This window comes from Pongo pygmaeus, chromosome 1 (genome assembly GCF_028885625.2).
Source record: "Pongo pygmaeus isolate AG05252 chromosome 1, NHGRI_mPonPyg2-v2.0_pri, whole genome shotgun sequence".
Classification (NCBI taxonomy): domain Eukaryota; kingdom Metazoa; phylum Chordata; class Mammalia; order Primates; family Hominidae; genus Pongo; species Pongo pygmaeus.
This window is the reverse complement of record NC_072373.2, coordinates 109,368,377-109,389,567: the sequence shown is the minus strand read 5'-3', so window position 1 is coordinate 109,389,567 and position 21,191 is coordinate 109,368,377. Positions and strand designations below refer to the sequence as shown.

Below are 21,191 nucleotides of genomic sequence, written 5' to 3'. Positions count from 1 at the left end.
GGAAGTTTGATTATATTTGAAAAGAATGTGTCCATTAAGAAGATTAATCATTTTTTGTTAGTGAAGCTTTATTTTTAGGAGAAAGATTGGTAAAAAATTCATATGTTTTCAAGTACATCCATTATATGAGCTAGCTGGGGGGTCTGAATATGATTAAGCAAATGTCAAGCTGGGTTTTTTTAAAGGCAGACTTGACAGTTGGTTGTGTTAATGGGGCATGACAGGCAACAGCTGGGTGGTAATCCTCCTCCTACTGTTGGCATTGATTGAGTCTTTATTTACGTCGTATTTTTAGTCTGGACTAGAACGTTATTCCAGGGGTGGAATGAAGAAATTAAGGAAAAAGAAGGGGAGAGCCATTAAGGTTTGGAAGAAACATTCTGAGACCATAGTAAAGATGTTATATGTACTAGGAGAAAAAGGAAGAACAAAGATAGAAGCACTTCGCCTTGCTCAAGAATCTGCAGTGTTTTATTTCCTAAGCAATGCAGGGGTTATCAACATACAGGCCTGTTTGCTGTGAGCTAGTAGGTTGCCGTGTGCATCTCAGGTATGTGTGTTTTTGTTTGTTAAAGCTTTTTTTTTTTCTTTTCCAAGTTTGCACATGCAGCGCTGATGTTTGTTAAAGCTGCAAGAAAACAAATAAGTAAAACGAAACCTAAGCAATACACAAAGAAAATAATCTTCCCAGTCAGCAGTTCCTGGCCCCCCCCCAACCTCCACTGCCCTCCTCCCCACCTCCACTTCCCTTCCCCTCACTCTTATCCAGATTGACAGCCAGGTTCTTGGAGGGGCAAACTCCAGGCTTCTCACCCTGGCTTTCAAGATCTCCCTGAGACGGCTTCTTATTTCCCCTCATCTCTGTGGCCTATTTCAGGATAGTATGTGCCCTTTGCTTTGGCCTGGTGGGCACTCTGCCCTTTCGCTCATGTTCCACCTGCCTGGACTGCCTTGTGCTCTCCCCACTGCCTATCCAAGCTCAACTCATCCTTTGAGATGAGCTAAAGTGCCAATTCTCTGTGGTACCTTCTCTGGCAAACTCTCCTTCCTAATTTTTATAGTTTTTACTTTTTTTTTTTTTTTTTGAGATGGAGTCTTGCTCTGTCACCCACGCTGGAGTGCAGTGGCATGATCTCCGCTCACTGCAACCTCTACCTTCCAGGTTCAAGCAATCCTCATGCCTCAGCCTCCCGAGTAGCTGGGACTGCAGGAACATACCACCACGCCCGGCTAATTTTTGTATTTTTAGTAGAGACGGAGTTTCACCATGTTGACCAGGCTGGTCTTGAACTCCTGACCTCATGCAATCCGCTCACCTGGGCCTCCCAAAGTGCTGGGATTACAGGCATGAGCCACCGCGCCTGGCCCAGTTTTTACTATTTGTACAGTTCATATTGTCCTTTATAATTTGTCATATATGATTCCATATTTGTTCAGAACTGTTGTAGAAAGTCCCGATTCTGCATGGTGTATTAAAATGAGTCTGTTAGAATAATTTATTTTACTTATAATCTTTTTATAAGGAGGAATGCTATTAGGTATGCTTTTTATCCTAAAACACCTACATAATCTTGTGTGTCGATTAAGTTGTATTAATCCAATGAGAAATAAATCAGCAGGTTAATTACTCATCCATTCTTTAATTCAACAAATATTTATTGAGCACCAGCTGTGTGTCAGGCACCTTTCTGGGCACTGGTGACACAGCAGTGAACAAACCAAGAAAACATCCCACTTTTCTCAGGAAGTTTACATGCTGGTGGGGAGAGACAGACAAGAAACAAAATAAATAAGAAAATGTATTTTAGAAGGTGATAGTGCTACGGAATAAAAAACAATGAAGGGGGATTCGGAGAGCTGGGATGAGGCACAGGGTGCCTAAATAGAGTATTCACTTCACCAAGAAGGTGACATTCAATCAAAGACGAAGAAGGTGAGGAGAGAATCATACACCTACCTAGAGACAGAGCAGCCAGGCAGAAGGGTCAACAAGTTCAAAGGCCTCGGAAAAGAAACTTCTCTTGCTTCCTGCTTTTGAGAAATAACAAAGAGAAACAGTGTGGCTAGAGCAGAGAACAGAGGGAGAGTGGTAGGAAGAAGCAGAGGAGGTAACAGGAGAGGCAAGAAGAGGGTGTAGGACCTCAGGCCTTGCAGTCTGGTGAAGGGACATCACCTTTCACTCTAAGTTAGATGGGAAGCCAGGGGGCTCTCCAGCAAAGGAGTAATCCGACGTATTTTGAAAGGGTCACTGTGGCTGCTGTGCTGAGAATAGACTACAAGGGAACGAGAGTGGGAGCAGGAACACCAGTTAAGGGGCTATTCAGATCATGTAAGGAAAAGATGGCGGTACTGTGGATCAGGGTGGTAGAAATACCAGTGGCAGTAGTGGTAGTATAACATATATACAAAATACAGATATGGTAGTATAATAGTATATGTAATATAGTATAATATATATTATCTACATAATACACCAGCTACAACATATATATTATACTACCATATATGTTATTTATATAGATACTATTATGTATAATATACATAGTAAGATTTGCAGACAGATGATATGTAGGAGAGAGAATTAATCAAGAATGATTCAAAGGTTTGGGCTCAAAAATCTGAAAATACTGAGTTGTTACAAATTGAAAAAAGGTGTAGTGAGGGAGGAGCATGTTTACTGGGAAAGATCGGGAGTTCAGTTTTAGATATCACGAGGATGTGATGTCTAAATTCAAGCAGAGATTTCTGCTAGACAGTCAGATATCAGTTGGAGTTCAGGGAAAAGATCAGGGTGGGCATGTAAACTTAGAAATGTAAGTGAACAAAACGTCATTTTTCTACCTATTCTAGAATAAGTGTTCTACCAAATATAGTTTCTTTGGGACTATTAAAACAAACCTTTTTCATATTATTGGAAATCTATGAGAATAATACAGGTGAGCCAGCCCATATATAACAAAGCAAAACGTACGATGTTTATGGAATATTTTCCTGTTCATTGATTCCACAAATATTTAGGGAGTGCTTCCTGAATACTATGCAACAAGAATACAAGCACACGAAATATGCCTTGTCAGCTCTCAAAACACTCTAGCCCGGTTGAGGTCATCGTAAACAGACTGTGACAGCACAATGGGATGAATGCTGTTGGAGAGGTCTCAGGTTGTTATGGAAGCTGTAGGAGTTTATGAAGACGTATTAGTTGGTCATTGACTTTTTCCTTGGGCAGCTTCAGACCAGTTGGAAAGATCAAACACACAAAAAGTCACATAACTCTTAAAAGGTGTAAATAACCCTTCAAGATAACAAGAGCCACATCATAAGGCAGCATATGAACACGTGTTGAATGTTAATATCTGCCTTAGAGTTCAAAAGAGGAAGAAGTCTTTCCAGGCTAGGGTAATAGGAAAGGCTTTGCTTGGGTGGAATTTGGGAACATTCAAGTTGAATGATCTAAGCCAAGAGTTGAATATGTACGGCTAGATCTTGGGTGAGAAGACTTGGTTGGAGATTTGGGAGTTGTTTCGAAGGTGAAAGTGTAGCCCTAAAAGTGGATAAAACCTCCATGGATAAAAATGTGAAGAGAAAAAAAGTAGAAGCCTAAGGACTTACCATCATTTAAGTACCCACTTTCAGGAGCTGGCAAAAAACACAGAAAAGGAGCCAGAGAGACAGAAGAACAAGATATCATGGAGGAAATAGGCATAAATGTCCAACAGAAATCTAGGATGCATAAGAATACCCGGGATTCATACGCAGTTTTACTTCCTGTAAAACTTTTATGAAATTATCTTACCTGATAAAGGAATCTAAGTAGACAGCCAAAGCATGGTTAAACACTTATCTAGACTCTGGCAGCCTGGCTACCCTTGAGCAAAATGGAGGTGATAATAACTGGGTTATCACCTTGAAGAGCTTAGACCAGGAAAGGGCCTTAAAAATCACTGATTTTGGCCGGACGCGGTGGCTCATGCCTGTAATCCCAGCACTTTGGGAGGCCAAGGCGGGCGGATCACGAGGTCAGGAGATCGAGACCATCCTGGCTAACGCTGTGAAACCCCATCTCTCCTAAAACTATGAAAAATTAGCCGGGCATAGTGGCGGGCACCTGTAGTCCCAGCTACTTGGGAGGCTGAAGCAGGAGAATGGCTTGAACCTGGGAGGTGGAGGTTGCAGTGAGCTGAGATTGCACCACTGCACTCCAGCCTAGACAACAGAGCAAGACTCCGTCTCAAAAAAAATAAAATAAAATCACCAATTTTTAAAGCCATTTCATTTTTTAAGTGAGGACAGTTAGGCCTCTAGAGAAATGGTCTATAACAAAGCTATTTAGTAAGAGAACTGGGAATGGAAAAGGATATTTTGAGTTGTTTTAACTTAGACTTTTTTCTTCACTGTCTCTAACTAAGCCTAATTGGCATTCTCTTATTCTAAGAATTCAGATTTAGTGAAAATAGTTAAATGGATTTTAAATGTGTAGTTTTTTTTTTTCAAATGGTAAATATTTGGGCTTGCCTATTTTGCCTATTTATAATCTAAATCTGTTTGGGAGAATGCTTTGCTCTAATTATGCCCTCCTGAGGCCACTTTATCCACTCAAACATTTTCTATCTTTCAAGGCAAAGTGCAAATTCAACTCCTAATGAAGCTTTCTCTGGTCACCCCAGTGAGAACTGACTACTCTTTCTTACAGGCTCCCCCAGAGTCAACGTTTTTTAAACTCAGGCTGAAACTTATTAGTGGGTCATGAAATCCATCTGGTGGGTCACTCCCAGAAAAAGAAATAGGAAATATCAGAGTACATCACACATAGTGATGGTGACAATTACTTTTTGAAACATTTACTTCAGTTAAGAGTGTATGCATATGTACTAGATGGCAATGTAACATGTAAAAGTTGAAAAACACAGGTTTGGAAGATCATAATGTAAAACACATATCTTAACATATCATGGCCAGCTGTATGACCACATAGCTCTTTGAGGGTTGGGACATTCTTGATCTACATATCCCTCATGCCCAGTGTCCTACCTGGTGAGTACTCAGGAGTTGTTGACTGGAATGATTATGAAGGTTTGAGAAGGAATTGGAAGAATGAAAAGCAGGTAGGTTGGGGAGAAAATGAGGGCTTGAACTAAGTGTAAATTTTGTAGTTTCCTTTATCTTGGATGTTAATATATTTTTTTCAACCTAATATTATTGCCACCAAGAATCCGTGTTTGTTATCTGTGCTGTGGGGTTGTCTCCTGTCACCTTCAATGTAATGTGGTATAAATAATACTTCCTGCTAATGTTGCAGCTGTCACTCAAGGATCTTAAATTACTTTAGGAGCAAGATCTGGTGATGAGTGCCCGGCTCCACTTGGCAGGTGCCAGAGTTAAGAACCAGTGACTGCCTGAAATCTTTGGGCTCCAGGATGACGGCTCCCTCTCTGTCATCCTCCTACACTCTCTTCTGCCCATCCCTTCTTCCATGGAGGGAGGATCCCTTGACCCTGCCTCTTTCTGAGCTTTGTAACTGGTAAAGAGTCTGCAAAGATTCCACTGAGCTAGAAGATTTGTTCTTTCTTTGCGGGTAGCCATGGTGTGTTTCGGGGGAAGGCTCATGACAATAAAGGCTATTAGTTGAACTGCCTCAGAGCTCAAAAAGCTTGGGGCTGAAAACTGCAAAGGAACTCATTAGAGGTGAGCTCTGGATTATCAAAGCAAATTGAAACTCCTCTGGTTAGAAGCTCTTTAAGATTTGCACTGGACAGAAAGGGGATATTTGACATGCGGTTACCTTTGTGGGCCATTTTATGTACATGTGGTCTTTTCTATAGCAACCTTATTTCTTGCTTCTGGCCACACTCCTTTCAGTCTTATAGTCCAAATCAGCCACAAGTCATTTAAATACCCCCTCCCCAACCTTTATTTCCTTCTCTTCTTTGCAAACCGACTGTCTGTCACCTTGAATTGCTCCCCTCCCCCTTTCCTGGAAGCTCTTGGGGGTCAGTCTCTCTTTTCCGAGAAGCTGTTAACTGCCTACAGTTGGGCCTGGGAGGCTCCAGGAGGGTGACAGCAGAGTCCTGGCTTGGAGTCGGGTTACACCACTTGTGTCTGAGTTCACGCAGCATGTTCCTCTGTCAGGGATTCCGCAAATATCTCCCTGAGGTAAAAAAGGAAAGTGTGCTGTGCTCCAGCACCCAGAGCGGTGAGCCCAGTCCCGAGTCCCAGAGGGAGCTCCAGCAATAGGGGCCATGTCGCCGTAGCCCCAGCCTCTCGGTCCACAGCCTCAGCAGCATCCCAGCCGGCTGGCTTCATGCTGCGGTGCAGCTGCACCATGTTCCTGGGTTGAGGGGGCAATCAGGCACGCTCCTCCCCATGGGTTGCCCATCATGTCTAATGGATATCGCACTCTGTCCCAGCACCTCAATGACCTGAAGAAGGAGAACTTCAGCCTCAAGCTGCGCATCTACTTCCTGGAGGAGCGCATGCAACAGAAGTATGAGGCCAGCCGGGAGGACATCTACAAGCGGGTGAGTGCAGGGGCCTGCTTCTCCGGGGCAGGGGCAGGGGCAGGGGCAGGGGCAGGGGACGGTTTGGCCTGCCAGTCGGTCGCTATTCTAGGCTCTTCCTAGCTAGTGCTGTGCTAGTCAGCGAGAGAGGTGGGGTTTCATCCAGCTCTGGTCACCTTAACAACCTGTGACCTTGGACAAGCTCATTTCACCTCTCTGGTGCCTGCTTTCTGCTTTCCTTCTCTGTAAAGAAAGAGGGCTGGAATAAATCAGAGGCTTTCTCAAACACTGACGTGGAACTGTGCGGAACAGTCACCTTGAGAGCTGGTTTAAAATGTAGATTCCATGCCTCACCCTAGGGATTCCGAGGGATTCCTAGGGATTCCTTAGTAATGTGGGGGAAGCTGGGGGTGGAGGGTGGGGCTGGGGTGGATATTTGCATTTTTAAAATTTGTTTATTTTAGAAACAGGTCTTGCCCTCTTGCTTAGGCTGGAGTGCAGTGTCACCATCATAGCACTGCAGCCACCAACTCTTGGGCTCAAGTGATGCCTTCTGGCTCAGCCTCCTGAGCAGCTGGGACCACAGGCACAGGACACCAGGCCCAGATAATTTAAAAAAGAAAAAAAATTGGCAGGGCACAGTGGCTCATGCCTGTAATCCCAGCACTTTGGGAAGCCAAGGCAGACAGAAGGCTTGAGGTCAGGAATTCGAGACCAGCCTGGCCAACGCGGTGAAACTCCATCTCTACTTAAAAAGTACAAAAATTAGCAGGTGTGGTGGCATATGCCTGTAGTCCAAGTTACTTGGGAGGCAGAGGCAGGAGAATTGCTTGAACCCAGGAGGCGGAGGTTGCAGTGAAACAGGATTGCGCCACTACACTCCAGCCTAGGTGACAGAGCAAGAGTCTGTCTCAAAAAAAAAAAAAAAAATTCATACCAAAGGGGTGACACTATGTTGTCCAGGCTGGTCTCAAACTCCTGGCCTTTAGATCCTCCCACCTCAGCCTCTACAGTTGTTGGTATTATAGGCATGAGCCACTTTGCCTGGGAAAATATGCATTTTTAAGCAAGATCCCTGAGGTGACTCTGAAGCAGATCATCTCCAGGTCATACCTCTCCTAGAGAAAGTCCCCTCCTAGCTCCAGCTTGGTGGGGCAGAGAATGATGCTATGGAGAAAAGGGCAGGGGCTAAGGGTGTTTCTGTTCCTTGAGAAATTCATGTTTGCTTTTGAAGATGACTATGCAGATAACCTTTTAAGACAGAATCTTAGGCATTTTTAGTCTTTGGAATAGCTTGCCTTAGAACGAAGAAGAGAGTAACCTGTGGGATAGCAGTTGGCCTGGATGGAGTGGGAGGGGAAATGGCCTCTTCCTTGGATGGGAGGGCTGTCTTGATTGACAGGTCAGTGATGGGGGTGAGGAAGGAAGACCTATTGGATTGGCTGAGCTGTGGGTGAGATAGGACAGCACCTTGATGAGAGGACATTGGGCTATGGGTTATGAGAATTAAGCCTCGTAGCTGGTCACCACAATATTGGTTTCCTCAGCCCTCTCTGTGTCTGGACAAGCAGGACCTGAAGTGGCCCAGGTGACCGGGGACCGGTTGCCTCTGACCTTATCAGAGATTCTAACTCTCCAACTTTTTACGCCAGCGGACTATACAAATACTATTTTCTATGTGTGCCCTGTCCTGTCAAGAGGATGACTGGGAAGCATTACAGGCTGCTAGATAACATCTTGGATCAGGGAAATAGCTGGTGTCTATGAGACTCAAATGATTATTTAGTTAATTCAATTAATGTGTATAGCTAAATCTGGGGGACTTAACTCTATTTCTTGTCTCTCCTGCATTTCCATGTTTTAAGTCCAAATTTTCCAGAAGTTGGTCCAGATTCACCTTTTATCTTTTATGTGGCTATATAATGAGTGTGCCTCACTGGAGCTGCCAGGTGTCAAGAAGGATATTGCCAAGTGAGGGTTGGTGACAGAGAGATGGTGAGAGACGGAGGATGAGTGGGAGGTTTTGCCTTAGGGTAGGAATAGTGGATGGATTTGTTCACTGTGCAGAGTGAGGAACTTTCCCCATTAACTGTCTTCAAGGCAAAGAAGGAAACGACAATTTCTTAGGTAATTTGAGGGAAAGGATTTTGTTGTTGTTGTTGTTGTTGTTTCGAGACAGAGTCTCACTCTGTCGCCCAGGCTAGAGGGCAGTGGCATGATCTCAGCTCACTGCAACCTCCGCCTCCTGGGTTCAAGCAATTCTCCGGAGTAGCTGGGACTACAGACGCCTGCTACCACACCTGGCTAATTTTTGTATTTTTAGTAGAGACGGGGTTTTACCATGTTGGCCAGGCTGGTCTCGAACTCCTGACCTCAGGCGATCTGCCTGCCTCAGCCTCCCAAAGTACTGGGATTACAGGCGTGAACCACTGTGCCCCACCAGGACTTTTTTTTTTTTAAGCTTGAATCAGATGGCTGTCTGAATCATTTGGTCTCACTCTCTGCTCCGCCCTAGCGAAAGATCTTTAGGAAACAACTATGGGTGGGGTGTGAGAAGGCACGATTTCTCACCTGGAGAAGTGTGATAAATGAGATTATTGGAGCTGCACAAGGTGTATGTGGGGGGAGTGGAACACAGCATATTGTCACATGCAGAGAGGACAACCCTTTTGCTAGACTCTAGTATTGCCATGGGTCCCATACAGGAAGTAGATATGGCCCTGTCTCTATCTAGTGTTACGTGTGAGCAGAGTTGTCAGGCAGCTACTGCATCGTATGATTTGAGGGATCTCAAACTACTGTATCCCCTCCTCTTCCTTCTCACCAAATGTTTGTTCAATCTGCCTGTCATATTAATTTTCTCATTTGGCTATGATTATTTGAAAAGCGCTAAAGGCTTGTGTTAAAATGTTCTTATTACTTGGGAAACAGAACACATAAAGCCATTATCAATCATTCAGAGTTGAAATTAGTTTATCACACTATGTCATGATGAGGGATTGATAGGAACTAGAGCAGTTCTGGTTTATTTTATTTTTTTGAGACAGGGTCTCACGCTGCCACCCAGGCTGGAGTGCAATGGCACCATCATGACTCACTGCAGCCTTGACCTCCTGGGCTCAAGTGATCTTCCCACCCCAGCCTCCCAAGTAGCTGGGACCACAGGTGTGCCACCACACCTGGCTAATTATTTGTGTGTGTGTGTGTGTGTGTGTGTGTGTGTGTGTGTGTTTGGCAGAGATTGAGTTCTCACTATGTTGCCCAGGCTGGTCTCAAATTCCTGGGCTCAAGTGATCTTCCCACCTTGGCCTCCTAAAAAGCTGGGATTACAGGCATGAGCCACCACACCCAGCCACAGTTCTGTTTTGATGTAAGAACAAGGGATTCTGAAAACACTGCATTAAGACCTATTGTCAACCAGGAGACTTAGTTAGGCAAGTTAGTTAGCCTCTCTGAGAATGTTCCAGCCTTTGTAGGATTGGCATTAACAATAATGCTACAGATACTGAGAATTACTTTTTCTATGAATAAATAGCAGCCATGAAGATGAAATAAGAAAATATATCAAAACACTTTGTAAACTTAATAACATCACATATATATGAGAAGGTAGTAGTTATATTTCTACTAGTAGTTATAGTTATTATGAAATTTAAATATGGGGACGAGGTTTGACTCTTTATAATCTCACCCTCATAATTCCCACAGGTGTGTCTTATGTTCATTCTTGTTATTCATATCGTGATCCCACAAGATTAGGAAGATTAACTAGCAGCAATGTTGGTGAAGAGACATCATGGGTAATGTGCCCAGCATCACATGGTAAATCAGGTGGTTCAGAGGATAATTTAGAGTACTGTTCTGTTACCAAACTTAGTAACAGAAGTTTGATTTTTCTGTTGCTAAGAAACAGAATTTTCTTGATTCTGATTTTTTTTCTTTAGCGTTGGAAGGACACTTCTTTAAAAAAATACAGTAAAAACATTAAATCAAACTCTACTGAGTTAGAATCTGCAATAATTTGAGTGCTGTATGCGTGGTTCTTTTTAAGAAAACCAATGCTTGTGAAACATATGTAACAGAAAGTCTATTGTGAGTAGTAATTATTTTATTGATGTGCATATGTATGCTACCAGGAATTTTTGTTGAGCTATTTGTACTTAAGAGTGAAAAATTACTCTTAGCGAGAAACAATAAAGTATTTGATTGGCTTCAGGGAAGGGAAATACGGGCAATTTTGGGAGAAGAGGACTGGAGAGTGGGTGCTATCTTTCTCTTTCCAAGTGGCAAGTCTTCTTCTAGGTAGCTGATTGAGGAGACTAAAATAGATATAATCCTTACTTGTAAATGGAAGCTATAAGGATTTTAAATTATAAGAGGAGTTGTCAAAGCTAGAGAGTTATGTTAAAAACCTAAGAGTATCAACCTCAAAGCAAGTAAATAAAAAAGAAGTTAGGAGTTTCTCTCTTTTAAGCTGTTCAGAGAATTAAGAAATAATCTTAAGAATCATCCTGGCCATGGATTAATAAAATAATATTAATTTATACATAAAAATTGGTTTCTTGAGACTGGCTACTTTTTTGTTGAGTGTTTATCCTGTAAGCTTCAATTTTTGTAAATCATCATAATAAATTTTTTAAAAAGGAAGAGGCTGCTTACCCTCAGTACCGATGGAGTGGGACATATGCCTACATGACTAGGCACTGCTACCCCTTTTGGTAGCAAACATTAATTATAAGTTCAGTTTTTAGGGAAGACAATTTTGAACATATAAAGCAAGCAAAGGAGAAATCATTGCAGTACACTGACTCTGGAGCAAAATAAAGTGAGAAGATGTTGTGAGTGGTCCACAGCTGAGTATGGCCCACTCCTAGGGAGACTGGCTTGTTAGCATTTCTGGACTGCAGCTGCTGTGGTAAGTAATTTTTGGGTGGCAACTTGGCTGACTTCCTCATTGTCAATTGCCTAATCCTGCATTTTCTCATATTAGTCAAGTGTGTCACCACTGGAATCTTGTCTGACCCTGGAATTTATGAAATCCACTGCTGTGTGGTAAACACCCAGTCTCCAAACAGCACACAAAACCATCATCCACTGGGTTTTGCCCCCTGATGACTACTTGTTCAACTTGTGTGAATTAAGTTTCCATTCTAAGAATGAAATTGAAAAACTGACAAGGCCAGATCTGATAGCAAAAGGGTCAGGAGAAATAAAATGTTGTCATCCTTGACCAGATAGATTCAATATTTAAATATGATGTAATTGATATTGGAAGGTTAAAGTGGACTTAGCCCTTAGATATGAGTTGAGAGACTTCTGTTGCATTGTTTTATGACCCTTAAGCTGCCTGACTTCTTTGAGATTGAAACTTCTTTGGTTTTCTCATCTTTGAGATTGGATGATACTTTTCCTGTGCAATCTTTGAGGTTTATGCATAGCATACTCCTATAGCTATGGTAAACAGCCTACTGATTTTACTTGCCTACCAAATTGTCATTGTTTTTACTATTCTGTTATTGCTGGGCATAATGGCTAAGAGCTATAAATTGGCGAGACCTGGGGTGAAATCTTTATTTTTCTACTTACTATTTGTGTCGGGAAAAATACTATAATTTCTCTGAGCTAAAGCAAGGGCAGTAATAACACCTATCTTATAGGGTCTAGAGGAGGATGAAATGAGTCAATTAGCTGAACTCAGCATAATGCCTATCACATGGTAAGCTCTCAATAAATATTTGCCATTATTGTGACAAATTGAGAGATGGCAAACTTATCCAGATAAGTCTTAATTACTGGACACATTCATGCTGGACTATTTTTTACTCCAAATCAGTTTCTTTTTCCTCAATAGTGGACTTGGGACCATTTGTCCTATTTGTCTCAATTCTCAATTTTTGTTTGCTTGTGTGTAAATAACATAATATAATCCAAGTGTCCCTATTGCATCAAATTTACCTTGGCATTCTCAGATACAAATGTTCATTCAAAGAAAGTAAATAAGAAAGGCTGGGTTGATTAAATTTCTTTTTGGCTCATTGACTGATTTTCTTTGGTCCTAGCCTGATTTCTTTAGGCTTTGGGCAACATGATGAGGAACGATATACCTGCAGACTTACAGGGAAGCTCAGGAACTCCATCAGGCTGTAGGATTTAGGAAGCTGGACTTGAACCAAAGGAAGGCTATTAGAGAAGGATGAGTATCTTGGCGGGTTATCAAAAATGTTGGTACAAAAGTTTTGAACTCTAAGGAAACCTGAATTCTTAATCTGCCTTTTCTAGCTACATGATCTTGGCCAAGTCACTTAACTTCTGTGAACCTTAGTTTCCTAAATTAGAGTCATCAATTCCTGTCCTGCTCTTCTCCCCCATGGGTAAACATGTTTTAGTGTATTAGATGTTAGATAAATAGAAAGGATTGTGATTTCTATCCTGCATAGCTGGAGACACATACTAGAAAGCATGCACCTGCTCAGGTTATTGTCTAAAGTGGCTGTGTGGCTGCTGTTGCCAGAATTAATGGTTGTCTTCTTATATGCAGCAGAGTTTGCTCTTCTTTTACAGTTGGATGCCTTATTTAATTAGTGGCTATGTTTTTTTCTCCTATGTTTTACTTACACGAACTTTAAGAAATGTGTATGATGGGAAGGGAGGAACATAAGAGACACAAGATTACATTAGCCAAACTAGTTTTAAATGGTTCTCTAGAAGCCTAGTATAAACATGGTCCATGTGTGTCTGTGTCTATGCACACTCTGTGTGCCAATTCCCCATTCTCAGCATTCTGAGGTTCGTGAGGTCGTGCTTACCTATTTCTTCTTTCAGGGAATGAAAGTTGGAAGAAATAGAGGGAATCCATCCATTAAATATTTGTAACCAATATTTATGATTTTGGTTAAACATTTTTTTAAACTTCACACTCATTAGGATGGCTATTATACTAAAAATCAAACAACCCAGAAAATAACAAATACTAGTAAAGATGTGGAGAAATTGGAACCCTTGCACATTGCTAGAAAGAATGTGAAATGGTGCAGGTGCTGTGAAAAACAGTATGGAGTTTCTCAAAAAATTAAACATAGACTTACTGTATAATCCAGCAATTCTACTCTGGGTATAACACAAAATAAATGAAAACAGGAACTCAAATAGATATTTGTATTTCTGTGTTCATAGGAGCATTATTTACAGTAGCCAACAGGTGGAAGCAACACAAGTGTTCATTGACAAATGAGTGGATAAACAAAATGTGGGCTATACAGACACTGGATATTATTTAGCCTTAGAAACATATGAAACTCTGACATGTGCTGTAACATGAGTGAACCTTAAAGATGTCATGCTAAGTAAAGTCAGTCCCTAAAGGACAAATATTTATTATTTCACTTAAATGAAGTACCTAGAGTAGTCAAATAATAAAGACAGAAAGTGGAACTATGGTTGCCAGGGGTTGTGGGGAGGAGGGAATGGGGAGTTAGTGGCTACAGTTTCATTTGGGAAAAAGTTCTGGAGATGGATAGTGATATTTGAACAACTATGTGAATGTACTTAATGCCATATAACTATATACTTTAAAATAGTTAAAATGGCAAATTTTATGATATGCATATTTTACCACACACACAAAAAATGTTTAGGCCTGGCATGTTGGTGCATATCGCTAATCCCAGCACTTCGCGAGGCCAAGGTGGGAGGATCACTTGAGCCCAGAAGTTTGAGACCAGCCTGGGAAACATAGCAAGACTGCATCTCTGCAAATTTTTTTTTTTTTTTAATTAGCTGACATAGTGGTGTGTGGCTGTGGTCCCAGCTACTTGGGAGGCTGAGGTGGCAGGATTGCTTGAGCCCAGAAGGTTGAGGCTGCAGTGAGCCATGATTGTGCCCCTGCATTCTAGCCTGGGTGACAGAGTGAGACCCCATCTCACACATACACACACACAAAATGCTTAAAGCAACTTTCCCCAAAAAGTCAGTTACTTATAAAAATAGTGGAACTCTTAACCAAAGGCAACTCTGTTTTCTGCTTTTGCTTAACACAACTTATCTCATTTTTTCAGAGCTTTTAATTAGAATTCATAACACTTGCCTATTGAGAAATGCTTTTTCTCTTTGAATACTTAGGAATTTTTCTTTCGACCACTGGAAAACAAATCTCAAACTAAATTCTGGGCCCTAATTTAATTCTAATCCACTTTCAGTTATCCCCCTAACAATGTCTACATAATTTATACTTCTGCATGAACTTATTACAAGGCCACTTCTTTCTATAATTTATGTATATTCAGGTTTATGCACTGATAGAAGTAGCATGTTACACTTGAAAAAAATAGGCATTCTAAATTACTGTCTCAAATGTTTCCCTTGTTTGCAATATCATTTTAGTCATTTTTTTGCTCATGTTTGCACGTATGCATTGGTGTATTCAATCAAATGTCTATTGATTATCTACTATATGCCAGCTACTGTGCTAGATTCTGGTGGAGAAGACATCAACAAATAAATAAAAATGGTATAATAAGGGCTACCATAGAGTTATGGACAGATTGCGCTATAGTACAATAAAATCCACCAGGAAAGGCCTTGCCAAGTGTTTGAAGTTTTCATTGAATCCTAAAAGGTAGTAACATAACAAGAAATGGGAAAAGGCATTTCTTTTTTCTTCTTCTTTTTTTTTTTTTTTTTGAGATGGAGTCTCACTTTGTGGCCCAGGCTGGAGTGCAGTGGCACCATCTCGGCTCGCTGCAATCTCCACCTCCCAGGTTCAAGCGATTCTCCTGCCCCAGCCTCCCGAGTAGCTGGGATTACAGATGCTGTGAAACATACGGCTAATTTTTCATATTTTTAGTAGAGACGGGTTTTCACCATGTTAGCCAGGCTGGTCTCGATCTCCTGACCTTGTGATCCACCCGCTTCAGCCTCCCAAAGTGCTGAGATTTACAGGCATGAGCCACCATGCCTGGAAAATCCAGAAATTCTTTTTTTTTTCCTTTGAGACAGAGTCTTGATCTGTCAGCCAGGTTGGAGTGCAGTGGCATGATCTCGGCTCACTGCAACCTCTGTCTCCTGGGCTCAAGCGATTCTCCTGCCTTAGCCTCCCAAGTAGCTGGGATTTCAGGTGTGTGTAACCACGCCCGGCTAATTTTTGTATTTTTAGTAGAGATGGGGTTTCACCATGTTGGCCAGGATGGTCTCAAAGTCCTGACCTCAGGTAATCCGCCCGCCTCAGCCTCCCAAAGTGCTGGGATTACAGGTGTGAGCCACCGTGCCCGGTGGGAAAAGGCATTTCAAACAGAAGAAACAATATACAAAAGCAGAGGCGTACAAAAGCAATGTGCACTTGGCACACTTGAATCGTTCAGTATGACTAGATCATGTGGTTTGGAGGGCTTGTGGTGGTGGTAAGATGAGGCTGCAGGGGAGAAATCATGGAAAGCTTTGGACTTATCCATTCATCCATTAATAAACATTAATTAGGTACCTGCTATGTTCCAAGTACTAGAAGTTGGGACTTCAAAGATGGGTAAACCACAGGTGCTAGAGTATAGTAAAAGGCAGTAACAGAGCTATGTACAAAGTGTAAGGAAACTCAAAGGGGGCACTTCTATCCCAAATGAATAGAGTGGATGGAAAGAAAATCTGCAAAGGATTATTCATGATGACCCCTGAACTTTGTCTTCAAAGGGGAATAAGCACTAATCGGTCAATGGATGATGAAGTGGAAGGACAGAGTTTTTGCCACAAGCAAAAGCCTTGAGGCAAGAAACCATAGGGTGCTTGCACAGAATTAGAAGTGGTTTAGTGTTGGTGGATTTAAGTACTAGGCGAAGAATGAGACTGATATGACAGACACAGTCTTTTGTGCCATTTTAAAGAGTGTAGACTTTATCCTGAATAAGATAAGGTACCACTGATGGGCTTTAAGCTGCAGGGAACCTGCTAGATCCCTCTGATGCATGGGAAAGGTGGATTCAAGAGAGTCAAGGCAGGAAGTGAGTGAGAACAGACTGGCCAAGCCAAAGAAGACGAAGGCCCGAATGAGGGCTGTGGCAGTAGGAATAGAGGGGAGGCAACTCATCTTTAAAATATGTAAGAGGTAAAATACTTGTAGGACTTGATGATTGATCAGGATGGGAGAATTGAGGGAAAGGAATCAAGAGGAAGACCAGGCTAAGGCAAGTCACTTTTTCTGGGCTTCTGGTTCTTTGTGTTTAAATGAGTGGGCTGGACCAGGATTGACGCACACATCCCTCCCAGTTCTGAAGTCCTGTGATTCTGGGCAGCCTTTCTCTGGGCGCAGAGAAAGGCGGCTCTATGATACATGGGTGTTCTCACCCCAGCTTAGATAGTTGCTTAAAAGAGACTTATAGTTTCTCAGCTTCTCTGACAGCTTCTCAGGATGGGAGGTGGCAGGCAGAGCTGAGATGGCTTTAGAACTGCCAGCCAATGCAGGGAAATCTAGTGCGGTTACCAGGTAGCCGGAGTTATAATTAGCCTAGTTGCTAGGGCAAGGCTGAGATTCTGTAAGCACGGACTGCCAGCAACAGCTTTTCCCGCTGGATGAATTTATTTGTTTGAAAGAACAAAGTGGGTATGGATGGGGTGTTTTTAAATGTGTTTTAGTTGATTTAAATTTTGCCCTAGGTATAGGATATGTTTAAAGCAGAAAATAGGTTTGTGTTGGGGCTAATCAACATCTTGCCTGGGGCAGAAGGAGAGAGGAAAAATGCTACTCTGATATATGTTTGGATAGCTGGAAAGAGACTTACTTTCACCTGAAGGAAGATAAGAACATAAAATCATTATTCAGAGGTAGAGAGGATCTTGAAGATAATCTACATAATCCTTTCACTTTTTAAGAAAACCATTTATTTAAAAATAATTTTAGACTTACAGCAAAGTTATAAAAATAGTACAGTGTTCCCATATGCCATTCACTCAGCTTCCTCTAAAGAATAAACCCCTTCATTTTAAAGATAAGATGACTAAAGCTCAGAATAGTAATTTGCCTAACATCACACAGTAAATTAGTAGCCAAGCTGAGACTAGAATCCAGGAGTCCTAACTACCTGTTCAGGCTGCTTATAATGACCTCTGGGACCTCCAACAAAAATTCAAGAAATGTAAGTGCTTGTCAGAACTTAGTTTTTCTTTCTTTTTGCATTACTGGGCTAAAATAGAACCCACGCAGGAGGAGCTAGAGTAATTCACAGATAGATGAATCTGCACTCTGTGCCTACTGCCAAAAGAAAAGATTTAGTTCCTCCGCCTCCTCAGGAGTTTCATCCATATGTTTTCAAAAGTCACCGTGAACATATTTTTCTCTTTTGCCTTGCTCCCTGCTCTGGCTTTTGCCATCTCATCTGATCAAGTTCAACTGCGCAGAGAGAGGAGGTTCTATGATACATGGAATAGGCACAGAGCGGGGCTGTTGCACACTGGAAAGAGGCCCGCCCTATCATGTTCAATAGCAGCTAATCCACCCACACACCGACAGCAGTGATCCGACTTGGTACATGCCGTTCTGTGGAGAGCTAAGTAATAGTCATGTGGCTTTTTGCCAAGCAACTTTAGAAGTGACATTGGGCCACAGTGGGCAGTTACTATCCCTGTTATTTAGAAACTTGGCTTGATGAAGTGGGGAGTGAATGCAAGGCACAGGCTGCATTGTAATGCCAGCTTTCCATCTCCCAGCCTCATGTAAGCCCTGCTGCTGCGAAGGGCTACAAGCCACCTCTTCATGCACACAGGGCTTTAGAAAGCCCACCCGGAGGCTTGGGAAGAGGAAGCTCTTCTTTAAGGTCCCTAGATGAGCGGCAGGGAGGCTGCCAGCATGAAGGCTATGATCTGGAGCTGCAAAAAGAGGGTCTAGGCACTGGTCAAGGGCCTGAAGTCAGCCAGTTCTTTCAGGTCACTTTTTCTTGGTAAGTCTCAGATCTTCTCCCTGAGACCACACAGGTAGCTGCCTCTCTCAGAGTTACTCCGTCAGACCTTCCACTCCAGATTCTCATCAGTCAAGCTCAGTATCTGCTCAACACAAAAGTAAATCTAGTCTTGCCCACTGTGAACTCTGAAAATTTGAGACAGGTCTCAGTTAATTTAGAAAGTTTATTTTGCCAAGGTTGAGGACACGCGCCCCTGGCACAGCCTCAGGAAGTCTTTATGACATGTGCCCAAGGTGTTTGGGGCACAGCTCGGTTTTGTACATTCTAGGGAGACATGAGACATCAATCAACGTATGTAAGAAGTACATTGGTTCGGTCTGGAAAGGCGGGACAACTTGAAGCAAAGGCAAGAAAACTTGCAGTGGGGGAGGGGGCTTCTAGGTCACAGATGAGAGACAAAAGGTTGCATTCTTTTGAGTTTCTAATTAAACTTTCCAAAGGAGCCAATCAGATACGCATTTATCTCAGTGAGCAGAGAGATAACTTTGAATAGAATGGGAGGCAGGTTTGCCCTAAACCGTTTCCAGCTTGAGTTTTCCTTTTATTTTTTGTATTTTCATTTCCATAGGTTATTGGGGAACAGGTGGTGTTTGGTTACGTGAGTAATTTCTTTAGTGGTGATTTGTGAGATTTTGGTGCACCCATCACCCAAGCAGTATATACTGCACCCTATTTGTGATCTTTTATCCCTCACCCACTTCCCACCCTTTCGCCCTGAGTCCCCAAAGTCCACTGTGTCATTCTTATGCCTTTGTATCCTTATAGCTTAGCTCCCACTTATGAGTGAGAACATACAATGCTTGGTTTTCCTTTCCTGCCTTACTTCACTTAGAATAATAGTCTCCAATCTCATCCAGATCATTGTGAATGCATTAATTTATTCCTTTTATTGGCTGAGTAGTATTCCATCATATATATACATATATCCATCATATATATATGTGTGTGTATTTACACACCACAGTTTCTTTATCCACTCATTGATTGGTGGGCACTTGGGTTGGTTCCACGTTTTTGCAGTTGTGAACTGTGCTGCTATACGTATGCGTGTTCAAGTATCTTTTTTGTATAATGACTTCTTTTCCTCTGGGTAGATACCCTGTAGTGTGATTGCTGGATCAAATGGTAGTTCTACTTTTAGTTTTTTAAGGAATCTCCACATTGTTTTCCATAGTGGCTGTACTAGTTTACATTCCCACCAGCAGTGTAGAAGTGTTCCCTGTTCACTGCATCCACATCCACGTCTACTATTTTTTTATTTTTTTGATTATGGCCATTCTTGCAGTAGTAAGGTGGTATCACATTGTGGTTTTGATTTGCATTTCCCTGATTATTAGTGATGTTGAGCATTTTTTCATATGTTTGTTGGCCATTTGTATATCTTCTTTTGAGAATTGTCTATTCATGTCCTTAGCCCACTTTTTGATGGGATTGTTTGTTTTTTTCTTGCTGATTTGTTTGAGTTTGTTGTAGATTCCGGATGTTAGTCCTTTGTCAGATGTACAGACTGTGAAGATTTTCTCCCATTCTGTGGGTTGTCTGTTTACTCTGCTGACTGTTCCTTTTGCCGTGCAAAAGCTCTTTAGTTTAATTAAGTCCCAGCTGTTTGTGTTTGTTTTTATTGCATTTGCTTTTAGGTTCTTGGTCATGAAATCCTTGCCTAAGCCAATGTCTATAAGGGTTTTTTCGATGTTACCTTCTAGAATTTTTATAGTTTCAGACCTTAGATTTAAATCCTTAATCCATCTTGAGTTGATTTTTGTGTAAGGTGAGAGATGAGGATCCAGTTTCGTTCTCTTACATGTGGCTAGCCAATTATCCCAGCACCATTTGTTGAAAAGGGTGTCCTTTCCCCACTTTATGTTTTTGTTTGCTTTGTCAAAGATCAGTTGGCTGTAAGTATTTGAGTTTATTTATGGGTTATCTATTCTGTTCCATTGGTCTCTGTGCCTATTTTTATGCCAGTATCGTGCTGTTTTGGTGACTATAGTATAGTTTGAAATCAGGTAATGTGATGCCTATAGACTTGTTCTTCTTGCTTAGTCTTGCTTTGGCTATGTGGGCTCCTTTTTGGTTCCATATGAGTTTTAGAATTGTTTTTTTCTAATTCTGTAAAGAATGATGGCGGTATTTTGATGGGAATTGTGTTAAATTTGTAGATTGCTTTTGTCAGTATGGTCATTTTCACGATATTGATTCTACCCACCCATGAGCATGGGATGTGTTTCCATTCATTTGTGTCGTCTATGATTTCCTTCATCAGTGTTTTGTAGTTTTCCTTGTAGAGGTCTTTCACCTCTTTGATTAGGTATATTCCTAAGTATTTTACTTTATTTTATTTTTTGCAGCTATTATAAAAGGGGTTGAGTTCTTGATTTGATTCTCAGCTTGGTCGCTGTTGGTGTATAGAAGAGCTACTGATTCGCATGCATTAATTTTGTATCCAGAAATTTTGCTGAATTGTTTTATCAGTTCTAGGAGCTTTCTGGAGGAGTCTTTAGGATTTTCTAAGTAAACAATAATATCATCAGCAAACAGTGACAGTTTGACTTCCTCTGTACCAATTTGGATCCCCTTTATTTCTTCCTCTTGTCTTGCTCTGGCTAGGACTTCCAGAACTATGTTGAAGAGGAGTGGTATGAGTGGGCATCCTTGTCTTGTTTCAATTCTCAGAGGAAATGCTTTTAACTTTTCCCCCAGTCATTATTACGTTGGCTGTGGGTTTGTCATAGATGACTTTTATTACATTGAGATA

General features: G+C 41.7%; 1 protein-coding gene across 14 annotated transcripts in view; it reads left to right on the top strand.

Moving 5' to 3' along the window:
* LOC129030855 (myomegalin) overlaps window positions 1-21,191 on the top strand; it is a 226,010-nt gene that overhangs the window by 73,751 nt on the left and 131,068 nt on the right. For all 14 annotated transcript variants that reach the window (XM_063651409.1, XM_063651410.1, XM_054476702.2 and 11 more), the window contains exon 4: window positions 6,408-6,518. In XM_063651409.1, the coding sequence (XP_063507479.1) occupies window positions 6,408-6,518 (111 nt within the window). The remainder of the gene's footprint in view (window positions 1-6,407; window positions 6,519-21,191) is intronic.